The sequence below is a fragment of the Moschus berezovskii genome, chromosome 6 (assembly GCF_049115385.1).
Source record: "Moschus berezovskii isolate FMDL1 chromosome 6, NW_MosBer_1.0, whole genome shotgun sequence".
Taxonomy (NCBI): domain Eukaryota; kingdom Metazoa; phylum Chordata; class Mammalia; order Artiodactyla; family Moschidae; genus Moschus; species Moschus berezovskii.
Genome location: NC_142465.1, coordinates 104,178,279 through 104,202,071, shown reverse-complemented (window position 1 = coordinate 104,202,071; position 23,793 = coordinate 104,178,279). Strand labels below are relative to the sequence as shown.

General features: G+C 37.3%; 1 protein-coding gene across 5 annotated transcripts in view; it reads right to left on the bottom strand.

The window, feature by feature from the left end:
• Positions 1–349: 349 nt before the first annotated feature.
• The window catches only part of LOC129537266 (C-type lectin domain family 7 member A-like), a 49,237-nt gene continuing 25,793 nt past the window's right edge, over positions 350–23,793 (bottom strand). For 2 of the 5 annotated variants that reach the window (XM_055396804.2, XM_088837327.1), the window contains exons 2-8: positions 20,079–20,171; positions 15,180–15,293; positions 8,173–8,268; positions 6,394–6,507; positions 4,622–4,773; positions 3,661–3,767; positions 350–1,056 (exon numbers count right to left, since the gene is read on the bottom strand). In XM_055396804.2, the coding sequence (XP_055252779.2) occupies positions 903–1,056; positions 3,661–3,767; positions 4,622–4,773; positions 6,394–6,507; positions 8,173–8,268; positions 15,180–15,293; positions 20,079–20,171 (830 nt within the window). In that variant the 3' untranslated portion in view covers positions 350–902. The remainder of the gene's footprint in view (positions 1,057–3,660; positions 3,768–4,621; positions 4,774–6,393; positions 6,508–8,172; positions 8,269–15,179; positions 15,294–20,078; positions 20,172–23,793) is intronic. The other 3 variants (XM_088837326.1, XM_088837329.1, XM_088837328.1) reach the window with 3 other exon arrangements.

Here is a 23,793-nt window from a genome sequence, read left to right as displayed (position 1 = left end):
TATTCGTTAAAACAATAAAAGAACATTTGTGCCTATTAAAAATTGATAATATAATATATTAGTAAGGGCTTGAAGAAAGGTATACATGTATTGTATACGTGGGTACTAATTAACAGCTTTTGTAGAAAGTATCTATACTTGAGGATTTATAAGATGTATACTATTTGACATGGAAGTTTCTCTTCTCTATTTCTACTTCATAGAATATTCGAATACATTCACAGAGATGTATATGTAATAGTTTCATGTAACACTATCTATAGCAAAACTCTAGCCAAAACTGTCTGGAAAGATACAATCCAAAATGTTAACCTTGTAACTAGAAAGGCAAAAAAATTAGGACAAAGGATCATGGAATCAGCTTTTATTCAATGTGCTTCTATTTTTTAATATTTTTTATTTTTCAGCTATGAATTCTTACATTAATTGTGAAAATCTTGAATTTTAAAAGTGATAAAGTGGAAGGGCAGAAATGGCTCATCCTCTCTGAAAGTACAAATATACTTCTCAGAAAAATAAAAATGGATGTACATAGTCATATCATGTTCCATCTTGATTTCCTGAACATCAGTTAAAAAATAGCTCAGTGTATGGGCTATTTATTCACAATATATATAAAAGTACCACATGTTGCAGGAAAATCCAGCTGAAATGGAGGGGAAAAGAGTATCACTAATAGTTTCTGAATTAAATCTTCATCTTTCCATCAAAATTAATTCCACTTGAAATCAAATCAAAGAAGGTGCTTGTCAACTCCCTCCCCATGCAGATGAAGCTCCAACATTCAAAGTATCTACATCAAATTTACAAGTTATCTTACATATGCAATTAACAAACAGACCAGTGTCAGGAACACAACATTTACTTGCATCTTGCAGGTAACAGGTGGATGCCCCAGAATATCAACTACTTCGTTTATCTCCTGCCACTTTGAGATCAACACTAGTATAATTCTTCTCACAAATAAAGAAAAACTGCTTGGAGCACACTGCGGCAGCTACTTTGGTTGCTGTGACATATGCACAGTTATTGTTTCTGTTTGAATTCCACAGATTTCTGTTAAAGAGGGGGAAAAGAAAAATTGAGTCTAATACTCAGACATAAATCATATTTCCAGTAGATATACCACTATGGACAAGGAGGAAGTTACATGTTTAGCTATCTCTCTGTTTATTCACTGAGCAAATATTTCTAAAGTATTATTATATTGCCAAGATTCTGGAATACAGATACAGAGTAAACCTATTTCTGTCCTCAAGCAGTTTACGCAAAGAGAGGGAAGGATGCATTTATTTGGCACAGAAGAGTGGATTCTAACTCAGACAAGGGGCAAAGAGTTTGCCAGTGAACACAGTTTTGATGTGGGAAGATTAAAGCTGAGTCTTAAGGAAGACATACCACTTAGTGCAGAACTCCTGCATAGAATGTGGTGCATAGTTTATGAATGATTAAATCAATGTATGCACAAATAAATAAATGATATAATTATCTCATACATTAGTGACCCAGAGAAAACTGTAATTCAAAAAGATGCATGCATCCAATGTTCATTGCAGCATTATATACAATAGCCAGGATGTGGAAATAACCTAAATGTCCATCAACAGAGGAATGGATAAACAAGATATAGTACATATATACCATAGAATATTACTCAGCTATAAAAAAAGAATGAAATTGGGTCATTTGTAGAGACGTGAATAGACCTAGAGACTGTCATACAGAATGAAGAATGTCAGAAAAAAACATGTATATTGCACATTAACACACATATACGGAATCTGAAAAAATTGGTAAAGATGATCTTATTTACAAAGTAGAAATAGAGACACAGATGTAGAGAAGGAACATATGCACACCAAAGGGGAAAGGGGGCTGGGTGGGATGAATTGGGAGGTTGGGACTGACATATATACACTATTCCTACTATGTATAAAGTAGGTAAATAATAAGAACCTCCTGTATAGTACAGGGAACCCTACTCGATGCTCTCTGATGACCTAAATGGAAAAAAATCCAAAAAGGAGGGAATTTGTGTTTATGTGAGATTTACGTATATATATAACTGATTGACTTCTCTGTACAGTGGAAACTAACACAGCATCGTAAAGCACCTATAGTTATAGTGGCTGTGGTTTAGTCGCTAAGTCATGTCCAACTCTTCTGACCCCATGGACTGTAGCCCACCAGGCTCCTCTGTCCATAGGATTTTCCAGGCAACAATGCTGAAGTGGGTTGTCATTTCCCTCTCCAGGGGATCTTCCTGACCCAGAGATCAAACCCTGGTCTCCTGCATTGCAGGTAGATTCTTTACTGACTGAGCTACCAAGCAACTAAAAATAAAATAAATTAATGATTAGGATCTAACCAGATGAAAAGTGGAACTACAGATAATGCAGATAAAGGATACACTATGTGCAAACGTGCAGAAATAGAGATGAGTGTATCTCATGTGATTAACTGCAAATTTGGAACAAACCTTTATTACAGCAAATAAAAAAGCACTCTAAATATTAGTGTTGTATAAAAAGGACCAAATTCAGAAATAGGTGACCTAGTCCTCAGCCCATCTGTGCCATTAATAGTTGTTAAGGCTTTTGAGTGAACTCCGGGAGTTGAAGATGGACAGGGAGGCCTGACGTGCTGTGATTCATGGGGTCGCAAAGAGTCAGACACGACTGAGCGACTGAACCGAACTGAACTGAACTGAAGGCTTTTTTAATTTATTTATTCATAGTATCTGTGGGGTGAAAAATGTATATAATCTTAAAGATTATCATAGAAAACTATATCGTGAAAAATGGGAGAAAACCATAGTACACCGAGTCCAATCCAATTCATTTTCAGATTGTTTCTTAATGGTGTATTATTTGTAATATGAATTGGGCTTTGCTAGACAGTGAAAAAATCCAGATAAACAGTGAAGATATTTGATTTAGACCATGGAACTAGTCACTGAGGGCTTCCCTGGTGAGTAAGCAGTAAAGAATCTGCCTGCCAATGCAGGAGACACAGGTTTGATACCTGGATGTGGTAGATCCCCAGAGGGGGAAATGGCAAGCCACTCAAGTATTCTTGCCTGGGAAAACCCACAGACAGAGGAGCTGGCAGGTTACAGAGTCACAGCTATGGGATCTCAGAGTCACAACAACCTAGCTACTAAAACAACAACAGCAACTAGTCACTGAAACCCTACATTTCCAGCTACCCTCTATTTATGTCTCGAAAATTCATTAATATCCATATTGATAATTTTTAAGTTGTTAAGCAACCATCAAGTATTATGTGTTGTGTGCTGTGTATTAACAAAAGATGAGAGACAGAATATTCTAGATTGGATATGAGATGGTAAAAGAAAACAAAATGCTAATTAGGAGCATAAAAGGGGAACTAATTTCAAAGCAGGAGATCAAGAATGACTTCAAAGAGAAAACAAATTTTAGCTGAAAGCATTACCGGTTGAGGAAACCACATGAATACAAGTACAGAAGCATGGAAGTCAGTGGTGTTTTTTCTAATGTCAAGGATATTTTACAAAATTAAAATTAATCATAGAATTGCTCCTGAGGTCAGAAAATCTTGCTTAATGAAACTTATCTATGCAATTCATTTCCACATTTAACAAGTAAACTGAAGCTGTCAAGTGTTTTGGATACTTACAGCTTATACTGCATCAAAGAACCATCTTCCCACATCCAGGGGCTGACAATTCCTTTTCGAGATAATCCAATCCAATAAAAATAAGACACCAAAGACTGAATAAATTCCTGCGAAGGAAGAACCCTACATGTAATTTAATCCCTAGTCTTTTTTTTTAAACAATAAAAAATGAAGATAATGTGAACACACACTGCCATATTTAAAATGGATAACCAACAAGGACCTAGAACATGGAACTCTGCTCAATGTTATGTGGCAGCCTGAATGAGAGGGAAGTTTGGGGGAGAGTGGATACATATATATATGGCTAAGTCCCTTTGCTGTTCACCTCAAACTGCCACAACATTGTATGTTAATTGGCTATACCCTGATACAAAATAAAAAGAAAATAATGTGAACACGAACAATTATAATTTGATTTTTACTAAAACCTTTTCTTTACATTTTCAATTAGGATTTTTATTATTGCCTAATCATTCCCTGGGCTTCCCTGGTGGAAGGAAACACAAGAGACACGGGTTTGATCCCTGGATTGGGAAGATCCCCTGGAGAAGGGAAGGGCTACCCACTCCAATATGTGCCAAAAGTATCAACATAATAAAAGATCCAATATTATGAAAGGACTTTAAAAGGGAGCAACGTGAAAAAAGGGCAACTCCCATGATGGTTTCATGAGAGACGTCTTTTTGTTCAGAAACCTGTTTGCTTCCTAGAGCAGACGCAGAGCACCGTTACCAGAACTTGATGCTTTTTCTGAGACCAAACTAAAACTGAGTCACTGTAATTCCCACCAACAAGAGATTCTTTTTATTTACTACAAAGTTTTCTATTTGACTTGAAAAGACAAGTCATTGTCATGTAACAAATACATGATTTTCAGATGTTCTTTAAAAATTTTTAGCAATTTTCTCCTTGCATGCAAAAAAATATGGGAAAAATTTCCAACTTCAGAACTCATTACCTGTTCATCCTCATCATCTATCTTCAATAGATGGGAGCCCTGGTTGGTGCAGAATTTCCGACTCTCTTCGAAGGTTCTATCTATGTGAGAAAAATAGTAGCATTTCTCTTCACAGCAAGACCATTTGTTTTTGTATTTTTCCCTGTGCTTTTCTTTAAAAAACAAAAAAACAGATTTTAAGTTAGTCTAATTCTTTTCCTGGAAAGTTTTGCTCCAGGCATCCTTCCCAGCTCTATAGGTCTTATTACTTTCCATGAGCTCTGAAGACATCATTGCTAACTCAAAAGGCAAAATAACATATGTGTCATTGAGAAGGAAAGAGTACTTTTCTTTTTCTGCAAAATTTTCTCCAAGATGCCATGGGGACCAGGATATGAATGCAAAAGTAGGAAATATTTAAGAGCATAAAAACTGTATTGCTTTTGATATTTAATTTTTTCTATCAATACTAACAATGCTTTTCCTCCAGGAACTCTCTAGCTTCATCAAAGTACAGTGATTATTAGCTTGGGCTTCCCTGGTGGGTCAATGGTAAACTCACATGCCAAAAGGAGACAAAAGAGACACGGGTTCAATCCCTAGGTCAAGAAGATCCCCTGGATGAGGAAATGGCAACCCACTCCAGTATTCTTGCCTGGGAAATCCCATGGACAGAGGAACCTGGTGGGCTACAGTCCATGAGGTTACAAACATCTGGACACAGCTTAGCGACTAAACCACAACAACAGCAATTATTAGTTTAAAGAGAGAAAATAATCCATTTCTCCTTTCTCCTACCCATCAAATTTTGCCATCTGAAAAATGTAGGAACAAAAAATATAGTTACTAAAAAAGCATCTTTAAAGTATTTTCATAGAAGACAAAACCAAAGTAACTAAATTATATTCTAGCAAGAATATTTTAAGCAACTAGTTGCTAGTGATAAGCAAAACAGACAGAAGGTTAAAGTCCCACCAGATAAGAGTCTTACTGAATTGACTGTTGGCCTGGAGAAACTTCAAGGAAGCTCTCTGAATTTTCAGGTTATCCATGACTTTGAGAGAGAGGATGGGATTGCTTGCAAGGTAAATTTTACCCATATAAACAAGTCAGGGGTTGGGATATGTTTCAAGGGACTTGAGTTGGCAAAGGATACATAGGAGAGCTGTTGCTATTTGGTCCCTTAACCTTACCCGACTGTTTTTGCAACCCCATGCAACCCCAAGGAGCCTGCCAGGCTCCTCTGTCCATGGGATTTCCCAGGCAAGAATACTGGAATGGGTGATCATTTCCTTCTCCAGATCTTCCCAATTCAACAATTGAACCCTCATTTCCTGCATTGGCAGGAGGATTCTTTACTGCTGAGCCACCGGGGAAGTGACATAAGACAGTAGCATTTTGCAAAGGATCAGTGGACAATACTGTCTTATAAAGAAGAAGGAAACTACTAAGCAATTATACTATATTTTATGCATACCATATAAATTAAATGCACTGAAAGATTTCCTTTGCTGATTGATATGACTCTGAAAGAAACTAAAAAATTATTTCACTTCTTATTTGCAAAGTCAGTTAACTGACAGACCAATAAACAGAAACTACTAAATTTTTATTATCTCCAGTTCAAAGATACAGGCAGACCATGTGGCAAGAAATTGTATCTTCTCGAATGAAAAATATCTCTACCATACTTCACTTTTGTAGATCATGAGTTTAATAATAAAATGGAGATTGCCTGGCAATAACTCATTATACCAATTTTTAATTATGAGTGCTTGTATGTTACTACATACCTGAGTTTAACCAATCCTTTGAAAAGCATTTATTATTCATAGGAGTCCTGGCCTTCTCATATTCCTGCGGGTCATTATCCAACATGTTCTGATAATTAAAAGAATTTTGAAAATCTGAAAATCATCAACAGAAGACAGTTTAACAGGTAAAATATAAACTTGTTACACTGAAATTTTCATTTTCAAAATGAAGAAAATATATATAATATTAAAAATCAGAAAAAAATTACAAATCTTCTCCCATAATTTCAATTTTGTCTCTCATGTTTTAGAAACTGTATGAGTGAGTGAAATCATCAAATGTCAACATACTTCATTCTTGACTTTAGTCCCCTTCATAAGACTAAACAGCAATCTGAAAAGGCTGTGTTGTTGTTTAGTCACTCAGTTGTATCTGACTCTTTGTGACCCCATGGACTGTAGCATGTCCCTTTGTCATGGAGGTTCCATGCACCTCCTCTGTCCATGGGATTCTCCAGGCAAGAATACTGGAGAGGGTTGCCATTTCCTCCTCCAGGGGATCTTCCTGACCCAAAGATCAAACCTATGTCTCTCTTTCCTGCATTGGCTGGCTGGTTCTTTAAAACAAGAGCTACCTGGGAAGCCATGCAAATATCACCTGAAACTAACACAATATTGAATGCCAATTATATTTAATATAAAAAAATTAAAAACTAAAACAAATTTAATGTTTAAAAAGACTTTCTTCTTTGGATTCATGAATATTTTTTTCTTAAGTCCTGAGAAACATCTGGAAATAAGAATGTTTCTGATGTAAGAGTGTGATTATCTCATTAGACTTAACTTTGACTCTCCTTTTAGGAAAAGACAAAATGTTTAGATAAAATTTAACATACAGAATGAAGTTTTTCAACCCAATCAAAAAGTGGAAAAAAGACCAAAATAGACATTTCTCCAAAGAATACATACAGATAGCTAACAAATACATGAAAAGATGCTCAACATCACTGATTATTAGAGAAATGCAAATCAAACCCACAATGGAACATCACCTCACACCAGTCAGAATGGCTGCCATCAAAATGTCTACAAACAATAAATGCTGGAGAAGGTGTGGAGGAAAGGGAACCCTCTTGCACTGTTGGTGGGAATTTAAATTGATACAAACACTATGGAAGATGATATGGAGATTCCTTTAAAAAAAACTAGGAATAAAACCACCATATGACCCAGCAATCCCACTTCTAGGCAAGACACATGTATCCCATTGTTCACTGCAGCACTATTTACAATAGCTAGAACGTGGAAGAAAACTAGATGTCCATCGACAGATGAATGGAATATTACTCAGCCATAAAAAGGAATGGATTTGAGTCAGTCCTGAGGTGGATGAACCTAGAACTTATCACACAGAGTGAAGTAAGTCAGAAAGAGAAAGATAAATAACATATTATCATATTCTAACAAGCCTATACAGAATCTAGAAAAATGATGCTGAAGAATTTCCTTACAGGGCAACAGTGGAGAAACAGACATAGAGAACAGACCTGTGGACACGGAGGGAGGGGAGGAGGGGGTGAGCTGCATGGAGAGAGTGACATGGAAACTTACATCACCATACGTAAAATAGATAGCCAATGGGAATTTCCTGTATTTGGGAGGGAGATGGGAGGGAGGTTCAAAGGGAGGGGATATATGTATTATACCTATGGCTGGTTCATGTTGGGGTTTCACAGAAAACAACAAAATTCTGTAAAGCAATTATTCTCCAATAAAAAAATTAAAAAAAAAGGAATGAAGTTTCTGTAGAATACTTACACTTAGTAGCAAAAAACGCTGATATTCCCAAAAGGATAACACATATAATTCCCAGTATTACTGCTGCAATACATCCAGAAGATGCTGCTTGGAACACTGTCAAAAGAATGTGTAAACTGAAGATAAACTGTCGCAAGGCTACACTCTAGGTAATATTATTGGAGCTTTTGTCTCACAAAAGCATATAGGTTAAGGATGAATTAGCACTGCCATGAAGTAGCTATTGTAACCCACTCAGTTCACAGGGGTATCATTTCACTTATTAAAAACAATGCTTACCATCTATTAGAAGTATTTGCCTCTGTTTTTAAATCATTGGTGCTCCCAATTTAAACATTATTTGGTGATGCAAAAGAAATGAAGGGAAGGGATGTAATTTTTCCTTTTCTCTCCAAGTAACATTTACTTTTTTAAAATCACCAATCTATTCTTTCTTATCTTGCTTACAATATGCATTGCATTTCCCTTATTTGGAACTGTGCATGTGCGTTCAGTCATGTCTTTGTGACCCCATGAACTGTAGTCCTCCAGGTTGCTCTGTCCATGGAATATTCCAGGTAAGAATACTGGAGTAGGTTGCCATTTCCTATTTCCTCTTAAGTCTTATTACCTCTAGGGTAGAAAAGAAAAATACCAATAACAAAACGATTGATTTTAAAATTTAGATGGCTACTGGATCCCTTCCTAGTTGGTATTCAGAGGAGGGATGTAGTAAAAGAGTGTCTCTGAGTAAATAAACATAGAGCTAAGAAATACTAATTACTATAGTCAATTAAGACCTAGTCAAGATTCAACTGAAAGACTAAGGGAAGAAATCACTTGTATTTCTATATACTGACAATGAAAAATCAGAAAGAGTAATTAAGGAATCAATCCCATTCACCATTGCATCAAAAAGAATTAAATATCTAGGAATAAACTTACCTAAGGAGACAAAAGAACTGTAACTGTACACAGAAAATTATAAGACACCAATGAAAGAAATCAAACGTGACATAAACAGATGGAGAGATATTCCATACTCCTGGGTAGGAAGAATCAATATTGTAAAAATGACTATACTACCAAATGCAATCTACAGATTCAATGCAATCCCTATCAAATTACCAATGGCATTTTTCACAGAACTAGAACAAAAAATTTCACAATCCATATAGAAACACAAAAGACCCCAAATAGCCAAAGCAGTCTTGAGAAAGAAGAATGGAGCTGTAGGAATCAAGCTTCCTGACTTCAGGTTATACTACAAAGCTACAGTCATCAAGACGGTATGGTAATGGCACAAAAACAGAAATATAAACCAATGGCTCAAGATAGAAAACTCAGAAATAAACCCATACACCTATGGGTACCTTATTTTTTACAAAGGAGGCAAGAATATGCAATGGGGCAAAGAAAGCCTCTTCAATAAATGGTGCTGGGAAAACTGGACAGCTACAAGCAAAAGAATGACATTAGAACACTTCCTAACACCATACACAAAGATAAACTCAAAATGGATTAAAGACCTAAATGTAAGACCAGAAACCATAAAACTGTTAGAGGAAAACATAAGCAGAACACTGGATGACATAAATCAAAGCAAGATCCTCTATGATCCACCTCCTAGAGTAACAGAAATAAAAACAAAAGTAAACAAGAGGGACCTGATTAAACTTAAAAGCTCTTATACAGCAAAGGAAACTATAAGCAAGGTGAAAAGGAAACCTTCAGAATGGGAGAAAATAATAGAAAATGAAATAACTTACAAAGGATACAAAATATACAAGTAGCTCATACAACTCAATACCAGAACAACAAACAACCCAATCAAAGAGAGGGAAAAAAACCTAAACATACATTTCTCCAAAGAAGACATACAGATGGCTAACAAACACATGAAAACATGCTCAACATTGCTCATTATTAGAGAAATGCAAATCAAAACTACAATGAGATATCACCTCACACCAGTCAGAATGGCCCTCATCAAAGTCTACAAACAGTAAGTGCTGAAGAGGGTGTGGAGAAAAGGGAACAATCTCGCACTATTGATGGGAATGTAACTTGATAAAGCCACTATGGAAGACTGTATGGAAATTCATTAATAAACTAGGAATAAAACCACCATATGGCCCAGCAATCCCACACCTAGGCATATACCCTGAGGAAAACAAAATTGAGAGAGACACATGTTTATTCCAGCACTAATTACAGTAGTTAGAACATGGAGGCAACCTAAATGTCCATCAACAGATGAATGGATAAAGAAGTTCTGGTATATAAACACAATGGAATATTCAGTTCAATTCAGTTCAGTCACTCAGTCATGTCTGACTCTTTGCGACCCTATGAACCGCAGCACGCCAGGCCTCCCTGTCCATTACCAACTCCCAGATTCCACCCAAACCCATGTCATCGAGTTGGTGACACCATCTCATCCTCTGCCTTCCCCTTCTCCTCCTGACCTCAATCTTTCCTAGCATCAGGGTCTTTTCCAATGAGTCAGTTCTTCGCATCAGGTGGCCAAAGTATTGGAGTTTCAGCTTCAACATCAGTCTTTCCAATGAACATCCAGGACAGATCTTCTTTAGGATGGACTGGTTGGATCTCTTTGCAGTCCAAGGGAGTCTCAAGAGTCTTCTCCAACACCACAGTTCAAAAGCATCAATTCTTCGGCACTCAGCTTTCTTTATAGTCCAACTCTCACATCCATACATGACCACAGGAAAAACCGTAGCCTTGACTAGATGGACCTTTGTTGAAAAAGTAATGTCTCTGCTTTTTAATATGCTGTCTAGGTTGGTCATAACTTTTCTTCCAAGGAGCAAGCATCTTAATTTCATGGCTGCAATCACCATCTGCACTGATTTTGAAGCCCAGAACCTTAAAGTCAGCCACTGTTTCCACTGTTTCCCCATCTATTTGCCATGAAGTGATGGGACCAGGTGCCATGATCTTAGTTTTCTGAATGTTCAGCCTTAAGCCAACTTTTTCACTCTCCTCTTTCACTTTCTTCAAGAGGCTCTTTAGTTCTTCTTCACTTTCCACCATAAGGGTGGTGTCCTCTGCATATCTGAGATTATTGATATTTCTCCCAGCAATCTTGATTCCAGCTTGTGCTTCTTCCAGCCCAGTGTTCCTCATGATGTACTCTGCATATAAGTTAAATTAGCAGAGTGACAATATACAGCTTTGACGTACTCCTTTTCCTATGTGGGACCAGTCTGTTGTTCCATGTCCAGTTCTAACTGTTGCTTCCTGACCTGTATACAGGTTTCTCAAGAGGCAGATCAGGTGGTCTGGTATTCCCATCTCTTTAAGAATTGTCCACATTTTATTGTGATCCACACAGTCAAAGGCTTTGGCATAGTCAATAAAGAAGAAATAGATGTTTTTCTGGAACTTTCTTGCTTTTATGATGATCCAGCAGATGTTGGCAATGACGAGCTACCCCAGGCCCAAGGCTGTGGGTGGCGGCAGAGAAGAGCTACCCAGGCCCGAGGCTGGGGGCTCCAGCCAAGAGGAGCTACCCCACACATGAGGTAAGGAGCGGAGGCTGCACTTTGCTGGAGCAGCCATGAAAAGAGACCCCACATCCAAGGTAAGAGAAACCCAAGCAAGATGGTAGGCACTGAGAGAGGGCATCAGAGGGCAGACAGAGTGAAACCACAATCACAGACAACAGGCCAATCTGATCTCACAGACCATAGCCTTGTCTAACTCAATGAAACTAAGCCATGCCGTGTGGGGCCACCCAAGATGGATGGGTCATGGTGAAGAGGTCTGACAGAATGTGGTCCACTGGAGAAGGGAATGGCAAACCACTTCAGTATTCTTGCCTTGAGAACCCCATGAACAGTAGGAAAAGGCAAAAAGATCGTACACTGAAAGATGAACTCCCCAGGTCTGTAGGTGCCCAATATGCTATTGGAGATCAGTGGAGAAATAACTCCAGAAAGAATGAAGGGATGGAACCAAAGCAAAACAACACCCAGTTGTGGATGGGACTGGTGATAGAAGCAAGGTTTGATGCTGTAAAGAGCAATATTGCATAGGAACCTGGAATGTTAGGTCCATGAATCAAGGCAAATTGAAAGTGGTCAAACAGGCGATGACAAAAGTGAACATCAACATTCTAGGAATCAGCAAACTAAGATGGACTGGAATGGGTGAGTTTAACTCAGATGACCATTATATCTACTACTGTGGGCAGGAATCCCTTAGAAGAAATGGAGTAGCCATCACAGTCAACAAAAGAGTCCGAAACACAGTTCTTGGATGCAATCTCAAAAACGACAGAATGATCTCTGTTCGTTTCCAAGGCAAACCATTCAATATCATGGTAATCCAAGTCTATGCCTCGACCAGTAATGCTGAAGAAGCTGAAGTTGGACAGTTCTATGAAGACCTACAAGACCTTCTAGAACTAACACCCAAAAAGAACGTCCTTTTCATTATAGAGGACTGGAATGCAAAAGTAAGAAGTCAAGAAACACTGGGAGTAACAGGCAAATTTGGCCTTGGAGCACGGAATAAAGCAGGGCAAAGGCTAATAGAGTTTTGCCAAGAGAATACACTGGTCATAGCAATGGAATATTACTCAGCCATAAAAAAGAATGCATTTGAGACAGTTCTAATGAGGTGGATGAACCTAGAACCTATTATACATACTGAAGTGAGTCAGAAAGAGAAAGATAAATACCATATTCTAACACATTCTTATGGAATCTAGAAAAATGGTACTGAAGAATTTATTTACAGGGCAACAGTGGAGATACAGACATAGAGAATAGACTTATGCACATGGGGAGAGGGGGAAAGAGGGTAAGATGTATGGAGAGAGTGACATGGAAACTTATATTACCACTGGTAAAATAGATGGCCAATGGGAATTTGCTGTATGGCTCAGGAAACTCAAACAGGGGCTCTGTATCAACCTAGAGGGGTGGAATGGGGAGGGAGAGGGGAGGAAAGTTCAAAAGGGAGGGGATGTATGTATACCTATGGCTGATTCACATTGAGGTTTGACAGAAAACAACAAAATTCTGTAAAGCAATTATCCTGCAATAAAAATAAATTAATTAAGAAAGAAAAGAGGCTAAGGGAAGGACTCCCTGGTGGTCCAGTGTTTAAGACTTCACCTTCCAATGCAGGGGCTGCAGGTTTGATTCCTAGTCAGGGAGCTAAAATCCCACATGATTCACAGCCAAAAACACAAAACATAAAATGGAAGAAATATTGTAACAAATTCAATAAAAGACTTTAAAAATGGTACACTCCAAAAAAAAATCTTAGAAAAACAGGCTAAAGGAGAAATTCCAGACTGTGGCAATGGAGAAGGGAAAAAATGGCAAACACACTATAAGTCCTAGAAAGCCCTCTGAAAAAAAAAACAGGTAGAAATTTGAAGGCATCCCTGATCTTATGTCCTGCTTTCATTTTGCTCAGGCAAATCACAGTCACATCTAGTCTGAACTATCACAGAAGTCGTCTGACTGGTCTCCCTTTAGCACAGTGACTCAAAGTAGACACATACTACTGAAAAACATTTTTAATTAGTTGAGTGAATCACTCAGGAACAAACTGAGAAATTGACTATGTGGAAATTGTCCTAGTAGAAATTTCTTCTTTTCCATACTTCAAGAAAAATGTGTAGTTTGGGGAAGAAAGTATTGTTTGGAGTATTCCTTACACACAATTGCATATTTAATTAATAGTAACTCTCAAAAATTGAAAGATTATCATGTGGTAATGGCTTTTATAATCTCATTTAGTCCCAACAATCACTTTAAGATTGTTACTATTCTTATTTTACAGATGAGGAAACCGAGGTGTAGATACTGGTAATTAGGTAACTGGCCTACTCTTAGGTCAGCTACAAATTGACACTTGTTTAATCTGCAAGGATTAAATCTTGTACAACTGCCGCTACTGACTTTCAACACTCCCTGAAAGGAGTTCAGGTGGAGAGCAGAAATGAGGCACTCTGTGCTTGGCGGGGGCGGGGGGGGGGGGGTGCGGGCGAAAGTGAAGGGGGAACAGGCAAAACAGGTCTTCAGATAGATGTTTTTAGAAGTTGATTTTTTAAGCCCAATTTTTCTATCTCCTCCTATCTAAAAAAGCACTAAAATCCTTCATGGTGATGACTATTCCTCACGACTAGCAAAATCTTCATGAGATTAGCAGAAACCTTCTGGGAAAATATGTGCCTGATTGCACGTACTCTTCCTTCACAAAAGTCATATATATACTGACCTTCCTCCTGTCTCTTTGGAGAAATTTCTCAGAGTTATCTGAGGTGCTGTCTCCTGGACTACTGTCCTCATTTTGCCTCAGATAAAGCTTAACTTGCAACTATCATATTGTGCCTTTTTTTTTTTTTTTTTTTTTGAGCTGCCATACAACCCAGCAATCGCACTCCTGGGCATACACACAGAAGAAACCAGAATTGAAAGAAACACATGTACTCCAATGTTTATCGCAGCACTGTTTATAATAGCCAGGACATGGAAGCAACCTAGATGTCCATCTGCAGACGAATGGATACTGTGCACTTTTTAAGTTGACAGTTACCTTGTTAATTATTGATGGAATATGTTAAAACCCAGTTCTGACTACAAAATGCATTGAGCTTTGCCCCCAACTTCTTATGATGATAACTTAAAGTGAGGTACTATTTTAAAGGAAAATAGATATTTTTCTAAGAGAAATATTCTCGTTTAGTCTAGAATAGTTATCTGATGGATCCCTGGAAGTCAGAAAAACCCTGAGCTCTCTGCAAGAAATAAGCCATTCTCTTTTCCACATTGCCCTCAAAATCTCCAATGAGGTGATCCAGATAATTACTTCTACACTGCGTAGTTTGAATAAATAGGATTAAAGAGCATTTTTTTCTCATAGAAGACACATTAAAATTTATCTGCAATAATAGTTCTGGGGTTCTCTATGGTTTCCTAAATGATCATGAAAAATTCTCAATGGTCTAACATTCAGAACATGATGGAAATGTAAAGTCTTGCACATACCTTTATTTCTGCCATGTTCAGGAATTCTTTGTATTTGTTGAGTTGTTTGGATCTGAGGCTGAGAATGAAATCCTGCATTCCTGTAAGGCCTTTTTAACCTGTTATTCTGTGTTGCTTTATAGAAGAAAAATGTCCTCAGCATTAATTAGCATATTGAGACAATTGCAGGAATGATCATTATCCCAGAGAACAAAATACAGAGACCAGGGTGAGATGTGTTGGTATAAGGAAGAACTTTGTTCCCCAGACAATCAGGAGCACAGATCACACCCCACAGCCCCACCCACCCTCAGGTTTGCTTACCCAGATTTTAGAATCTGCCAACATTTCTGGGCAAGGTACAAAGAGACTCAGCATGCATTTTAGAGCATGGATTCCAGAACCAAGATTTCCAGGTTTAACCTTGGTTCCATCACTTATTTATGTGACTTAGGTTAGGCAAGTTATTTAAATTCTTTCTCTTTTTTTTAAATTTGTAAAATGAAGATAATGACAGGCTCTAATTCATTGATTAGCTATGAGAACTTAATGGATTAATATGTATAATGTGCTGAGGACCTTGACTGTAGTAAGTTTCTATTAAATAGAGGAGGAGTAGAGGGCTATAATGAGAATTCCAAGATGACTGTAACTATGTTTTGCCCAGAAAATTTCTGAGACTTAGTCAAGAGGGATATCATTGTACTGCTCCAAAAATATACAATCAGCAGTTCCACATCTCAGTAAGCACTTAACTTTTACTTTTAAATAAAACACAACTAATTGTTTTTGCTTTTGATTTTTTACTGTCCTCTTATCTCATTCTCCAAAGTCCAGGGCATTTCTCCAATTGATCACATCAAGAAAGGAAATATTCTAGCATTGTAATATATACTTAGTTAAGTTCTTCAAATTTTTTAAGTGTAAAAGGACCCGGAAACCATGACATTCTTTAAAAATAACTTGAAATATTTATATATTTAGTTACATCATTGAAGGACACTTTTAAATGACTATATTATGTGTATAGATCTCTAGTCACAATATCACTATACACACAGTGTAGAAGCTCTACACTAGTCCAAATGTAATAATGCAGAAATTTGTATTGAGATCACAGTTTAAGTAAATATATATATATATATATCTCCAGCCTCTAGATTGTATACAGAACTATTTTTAATCAAGCAAAGGGAAAAATATGCAAAAGAAAAATATGCCAAAGTAACAAAGGTGATTTACCTCAGATATTGGAATTGAGAGTAAATTTTTTCTAAAATGGGCGTATATCTGTTTCTAAGTGGAAAAATACATAGTAAATTAAGATAAAAACATTTGTGTTTAAAAATAAAGGGCATATGTTAATAAAGGATATATGTAAATGAGTTCAATTTAAGAAACTAGGAGAAAAAAAGAAAATAAATGATAAGCAAAATTCATTAAATAGAAAGTAAATAAACATAAAACAGGATCTACACATTTGAAACTGGTTCTTTTAAAAGATTAATGAAATTCCTGACTACATGGATAAAAAAGAAAGAGGGTAGAAATTAATCATATAATGAATGGAGTAAAGACCAAAAATAGAAGAGAATTCAAAGATAATAAAAACCTTATTCATTTAAGCAAATATTTATGAGCACACAATGTGGCCCAGCTACTGGTCTAAGCATCAGGAATAAAGCAGGTTAAAAAAAAAAAAAGACAAAAATCCTATTCTTATGGAACTAATATTACCAACGTTGGGTGAGAGGGTGGTGTGACGGAAAGGTGGGCAATAATTAAATAAGTTTTTTTAAATTATAGTTTAGTAGAAAATGGTAAGATATAATGCAGGAAAGAAGGATACAGAGTGCTGAAGGGTTACAATTGATTTGAAAATTTAGATGAAATGAGCAAATTCAATGAAATATTTAATTTACCAAAACTTATTCCTGAAGAAAAATTCTTTGTGTTTAACAGATACTAGGATACAACAGATGTTTACAGACTGCTGTATTTTCAGGTTGGTTGAGCTTGTGCCATGCTAGTTGTGAATCTAGCTAGTTTTGAATCTCATACCTGCCCATAACCATTAATGAAAATGAGTCTAAAATATTCTCATAAAGAAAGAAATAGTTTCATACTGTTTTAAAAGCAAGTCCTATTTTTTTATTGGAGGCTAATTATTTTACAATATTATATTGGTTGGTTTTGTCATAAATCTGCCTCAGGTGTATATGAGTTTCCCAAAACCAGTTACCAATTTAAAAAAATAAAATAAAATAAAAGTGATTATATAACAAAAATAAATAAATAAAATAAATGCAAGTCCTAAAAGTTAAAAGAACAGATTATCCTAATATTACATAAATTCTTATAAACAATAAAAGCACAAAAGTAGCAGGGAGTCAGAGTGAGAGTCAATCCACCATTTATTTTGTGAAGCTAGAAAATCCTGCATCTGAGATAAGAGAAAAAAGGATATCCCCCCCTTTCCTTTCCTTTCCTGTTAACACTCATAGTTTTCTTGATGTCACTTCCTAGCTGTTTTTGTGTTCGTGTGTGCAATCTTCTTTTCTTTAATTTTTTTTTTTTTTGGCAGTGTTTGTTCTTCATTGCTGCATGGACTTTTCTCTAGCTGCAGCGAGCAGGGGTGCACGGGGTTCCCTAGTTGCAGTGCACAGGCTTCTCACTGCAGTGGCTTCTCTTGTGGAGCAGGGGCTCTAGGTACATGGGCTTCAGTAGTTGTGGCTCGTGGGCTTGAGAGCACAGGCTGAGTAGTTGTGATGCACAGGCTTAGTTGCTACGTGGGATCTTCCACATCAAGGATCAAAACTGTGTCTCCTCCATTGGCAGGCAGATTCTTCACTGCTGAGCCATCAGGGAAGCCCTTTGTGTGCAATCTTCAAGTGATTTGTATTCAGTATCTGTCTTTGGCCCCTTCTCTTCATCTGCATAATCTTTTTTAATTTTTATTTTATAATGGAGTATAGTTGATTAATAAAATTGTGTTAGTTTCAAGTGTACAGCAAAGTGGTTCAGTTATGCATATACATGTATCTATCCTTTCTCAAATTCTTTCCCCATTTAGGTTATTACAGAGTATTGAGCAGTGCTCCCTGCGCTATGCTGATGAGTAATGTCTGCTGTCATGGCTTGATCTGTCACTTACATCCCTTTTGTTGTTCAGTTGCCAAGTCATGTCCAGTTCTTCACAACCCCGTGGACTGTAGCACACTAGCTTCCCTGTCCCTCACCATCTCCCAGAGTTTACTCAAGTTCACATCGATTGAACCAGTGATGCCATCCAACCATCTCATCCTCTGTTGCCCTCTTCTCCTTTTGCCTTCAATCTTTCCCAGCAGCAGGGTCTTTTCAAATGAGTCAGTTCTTCCCATCAGGTGGCCAAAGTATTGGAGTTTCAGCTTCAGCATCAGTCCTTCCAATGAATATTCAGGACTGATTTCCTTTAGGATGGAAAGGTTGGATCTCCTTGTTGTCCAAGGGATTCTCAAGAGTCTTCTCCAACACCACAGTTCAAAAGCATCAATTCTTTGGCACTCAGCCTTCTTTACGGTCCAACTCTCACATCCATATATAACTAATGCAAAGACTATAGCCTTCACTATATGGACCTTTGTCAGCAAAGAGATGTCTTTGCTTTTTAACACACTGTCTAGGCTTGTCACACTTTTCTGCCAAGAAGAAATCATCTAATTTCATGGCTGCAGTCACCATCTGCAGTGATTTTAGAGTCCAAGAAAAGGAAATCTTACATCCTGTGCATGTGTGTGTCGGTCACTCAGTCGGGCTGGACTCCTAAATGACTTCCAAATTTTTATACTTAGACACTATTGGTTTTCTAATCTGCAGGCTCACACATTCATCACAAGTATTGAAAACACATTGTCCAAAGCTATCCTCCTCACCTTGGGGCCCCTCCACCTGCCTTTCATATCCTGTTGGATGGCACCATGATTGACCAAGTCTCCCAAGTCAAAAGCCTAGAAATCATCTTGATTTCTGTGTCCTTTTACCCCCCTCATCCTACAATTTAAGAAACCGGATGATTCTACCTCCTTAAGTCTCTCTGCTAAGTTCTTCCATTCCCATCCCTATGCCCCAGCTGTATTCTGAACACTGGTTTCTTTCCCAGATCCCTTGCAAGAGGTTGGCCTCCCTGCCTTCAGGCTCCTCAGTCCATCTGAATCCTGCTGGTTACTGTTCCACCATCCCCCACATGTCTATGCCTTATCTTCACCTGGAACTGCCTTCTCCATCAGACTTATCTCAGTCAAGGAGTGTTTTTTGTTTAATCCACTTTTGTTCTTAACCCAACTCTCAAAACGGTATCCTTCTTTGGTCTCTCATCACCTCATTTATATTCTTATATAGCATTTGTTTAAAACGGTATACTTGCCATCTTTCTTGCTGCACAGTAAGATCCTTGAAGGAATAATTTCTTTCTTTTATCTATGCAGCATGAATATCTATCATAACACTTAACACATGGTTCCATGCAAAAAAAATTCATTGAATGAAGAAATGAATGAAAATTCATTTGAAATATATTTATTGAGGATACATATTGAGCATATATACCAGATACTATTCTAAATAATGATGATATACTAGTTAACCTGGCCTTGTGGCGGTTCTTTTGCAATAGGCATGTGATTAATTATAATATGAATGGAATAGAAATGAATCTGAGGAAGATAGGCTTCAAAACAGATATTGATTAGTACTAACACTACAATTTCACACTGAACTTTCCTCTCTTCATATCCTCCAGAATCAAATTTTGGAGAATAATAGTACTTTTCCATTTAAACCAGGATAATAAGAATACACACACACACACGTATGACAGTTTCTGTAAACAGAAACTCCAAAGTAAAGATCTTATGAACTCTAAATATGTATGCAAGTATTTACCTTCTTCTTGAAATATTTCAGGTCTCTCACCTGTTCGCCGATCAGGAGCAACAAGTGCAAACTTCATATACTCTATCTTCTCGCCATCGTTTTCTGGGAAATAAAGTGGAACAAAATCCATTCTCATCATAATAACTGGATAAAATAAGTCTGTATTATAACTTAAACGGAGGTTAAAATCACTGTAGATGCTGATTGCAGCCAGGAAATTAAAAGACGCTTACTCCTTGGAAGGAAAGTTATGACCAACCTGGATAGCATATTAAAAAGCAGAGACATTACTTTGCCAACAAAGGTCTGTCTAGTCAAGGCTATGGTTTTTCCCATGGTCATGTATGGATGTGAGAGTTGGACTGTGAAGAAAGCTGATCGCCGAAGAATTGATGCTTTTGAACTGTGGTGCTGGAGAAGACTCTTGAGAGTTCCTTGGACTACAAGGAGATCTAACCAGTCCATTCTAAAGGAGATCAATCCAGGGTGTTCATTGGAAGGACTGATGCTAAAGCTGAAACTCCAATACTCTGGCCACCTCATGCATCGAGTTGACTCACTGGAAAAGAGTCTGATGCTAGGAAGGATTGGGGGTGGGAGGAGACGGGGACGACAGAGAATGAGATGGCTGGATGGCATCACCGACTCTGTGGACATGAGTTTGAGTGAACTCCAGGAGTTGGTGATGGACAGGGAGGCCTGGCGTGCTGTGGTTCATGGGGTCACAAAGAGTCAGACACGACTGAGTGACTGAACTGAACTGAACTGAATAACTATTTTTAAAAGATATCAATAATTCTAAAATGATATCTTAATAAAAGACTATAACAATTAATAACCATATAATGTCATGCTTTATAAATAAGAATTTACTAAATACTTACTGCTATATGTGTACTGAAAATGAACATTTTCAATGCTTCTTTATAAATGAAACATTCTACAACTTCAACTTACCAACTGAATAAAGGTGTTGAAAAAAGAAAGCTGGGCATATCGCTAAGAAATTAAGGCAATAATAGTATCTCCTGAGTTTCTGTTTTTCAAGTTAAATCTAGACATCTATATTGTTTCTTCAGTTCAGTTCAGTTCAGTTCAGTCGCTCAGTCGTGTCCGACTCTCCACGACCCCATGAATCACAGCACGCCAGGCCTCCCTGTCCATCACCAAATCCCGGAGTTCACTCAAACTCATGTCCACAGAGTCGGTGATGCCATCCAGCCATCTCACTCTCGGTCATCCCCTTCTCCTCCCACCCCCAACCTTTCCCAGCATCAGAGTCTTTTCCAGTGAGTCAACTCGTCACATGAGGTGGCCAAAGTATTATCATTGCTTATAACCAAAGAGTTGATTACATTGAACTGATAATTTTGTAAATCAAGTCAAATGTCCTGTCCAAAACTTGTTGAGCTGTATGTATTTAGAGCTAAACAATAATAGAAATAAAAAAGAATTCCTCAAAAAATAGTTATTAAAATGTGCTCTGTATGGAAATCTGATATCCAGCTCTCCAAATGTGTGCAGGTCTTTGCATTCATCCATATCATTAAAATTCTGGGAATTGACTCATTTTTAGACATACTCAGTGACTATAATTTTTAGGTTAATGTAATAATAATAACAATAATAACAAACAACTCACATTGTCCCAGGTACTATTCCAGGTATTTATATGCATTTGTTTACTTAATCCTCACAACAATTCTGTATAATAGAAACTATAAAGTTATATATCCCCATTTTATAGAAGTGTAAACAGAAGCACAGAAAAATCTATTGAGCTTTATATACATACATGGAAAAGCAAATTCAAGTAATAATTATAAGTGCACAAGATACATTACTATATTCATATGTTTCTGGTAGAAAATTTAATTAATGATAAGAATATGTAGACTTATTCCAAAAGTTTCCTAGGCAGCATTTGTCTCTTGCTTGTGTTTGTATATGTATCTGTGTACCTTGTAGACCAAATTTTATTAAATGACAAAAGAAAAAGAAAACTCAAATATCCTCCCATTATCATCAATGTAATCATTGTTCAACATGTATACTTTACAGAAAACTATATCTACTACAAAACATGCAATGAAGCTTAATTCCCAAGAGCACAGGATAAATTATTAAATTGTACTTATGGCCAGTTATCCTGAGATCATCTCACCTCTGTGTGGTTTATGCCTCATGTTTTGGTATTCCCAGTTCTGGCAAGGAGGCTGTCTCATGAACCAAAAAGTTAGCAAGCTGACAATATGAGCAGAATAAGAAGAGTCTAACTGCTCTGTGATGTCTCCCACACAGGAAGCCTCCCCTTAGAGTCACATTCATGCTGTTCTTCCTTCACACAAGAGGTTAAAGGATGAGGATATTTAAAGTCTGCACAATATCAGATAATAAGGTCCTTTGTTCAACTAGCACATTTGAATCTGAGACCCACTATTGCTGAGCTATGATAAAAGATACATCAGAAGGTAGAAAATGTCAAATTTTCTAGCCAATTTTGTTTTAAGGATTGGATCTAAATGTAAAACCAGAAACTATAAAACTCCTAGAGGAAAACATAGGCAAAACACTCTCCAACATAAATCACAGCAGGATCCTCTATGACCCACCTCCCAGAGTAATGGAAAGAAAAGCAAAAATAAACAAATGGGACCTAATTAAACTCAAAAGCTTTTGCACAGCAAAGGAAACTATAAGCAAAGTGAAAAGACAGCCTTCAGAATGGGAGAAAATAATAGCTAATGAAGCAACTGACAAAGGATTAATCTAAAAAATATACAAGCAACTCCTGCAGCTCAATTCCAAAAAAATAAATGACTCAATCAAAAAATGGGTCAAAGAACTAAACAGACAGTTTTCCAAAGAAGACATTCAGATGGCTAACAAACACATGAAAAGATGCTCAACATCACTCATTATCAGAGAAATGCAAATCAAAACCACAATGAGGTACCGTCTCACGCCTGTCAGAATGGCTGGTATCCAAAAGTCTACAAACAATAAATGCTGGAGAGGATGTGGAGAAAAGGGAACCCTCTATACTGTAGGTGGGAATGCAAACTAGTACAGCCACTATGGAAAACAGTGTGGAGATTCCTTGAAAAACTGGAAATAGAACTGCCATATGATCCAGCAATCCCACTTCTGGGCATACACACTGAGGAAACCAGAATTGAAAGAGACACATGCACCCCAATGTTCATTGCAGCACTGTTTATAATAGCCAGGACATGGAAGCAACCTAGATGTACATCAGCATATGAATGGATAAGAAAGCTGTGGTACATATACACAATGGAATATTACTCAACCATTAAAAAGAATACATTTGAATCAGTTCTAATGAGGTGGATGAAACTAGAGCCTATTATACAGAGTGAAGTAAGCCAGAAAGAAAAACACCAATACAGTATACTAACGCATGTATATGGAATTTGGAAAGATGGTAACAATAACCCTATACGTGAGACAGCAAAAGAGATACAGATGTATAGAACAGTCTTTTGGACTCTGTGGGAGAAGGTGAGGATGGGATGATCTGAGAAAATAGCATTGAAACATGTATATTATTATATGTGAAACAGGTCGCCAGTCCAGGTTTGATGCATGAGACAGGGTGCTCAGGGCTGGTGCACTGGAATGACCCAGAGGGATGGGATGGGTAGGGAGGTGGGAGGGGGCTTCAGGATGGGGAACACATGTAAACCCATGGTTGATTCAT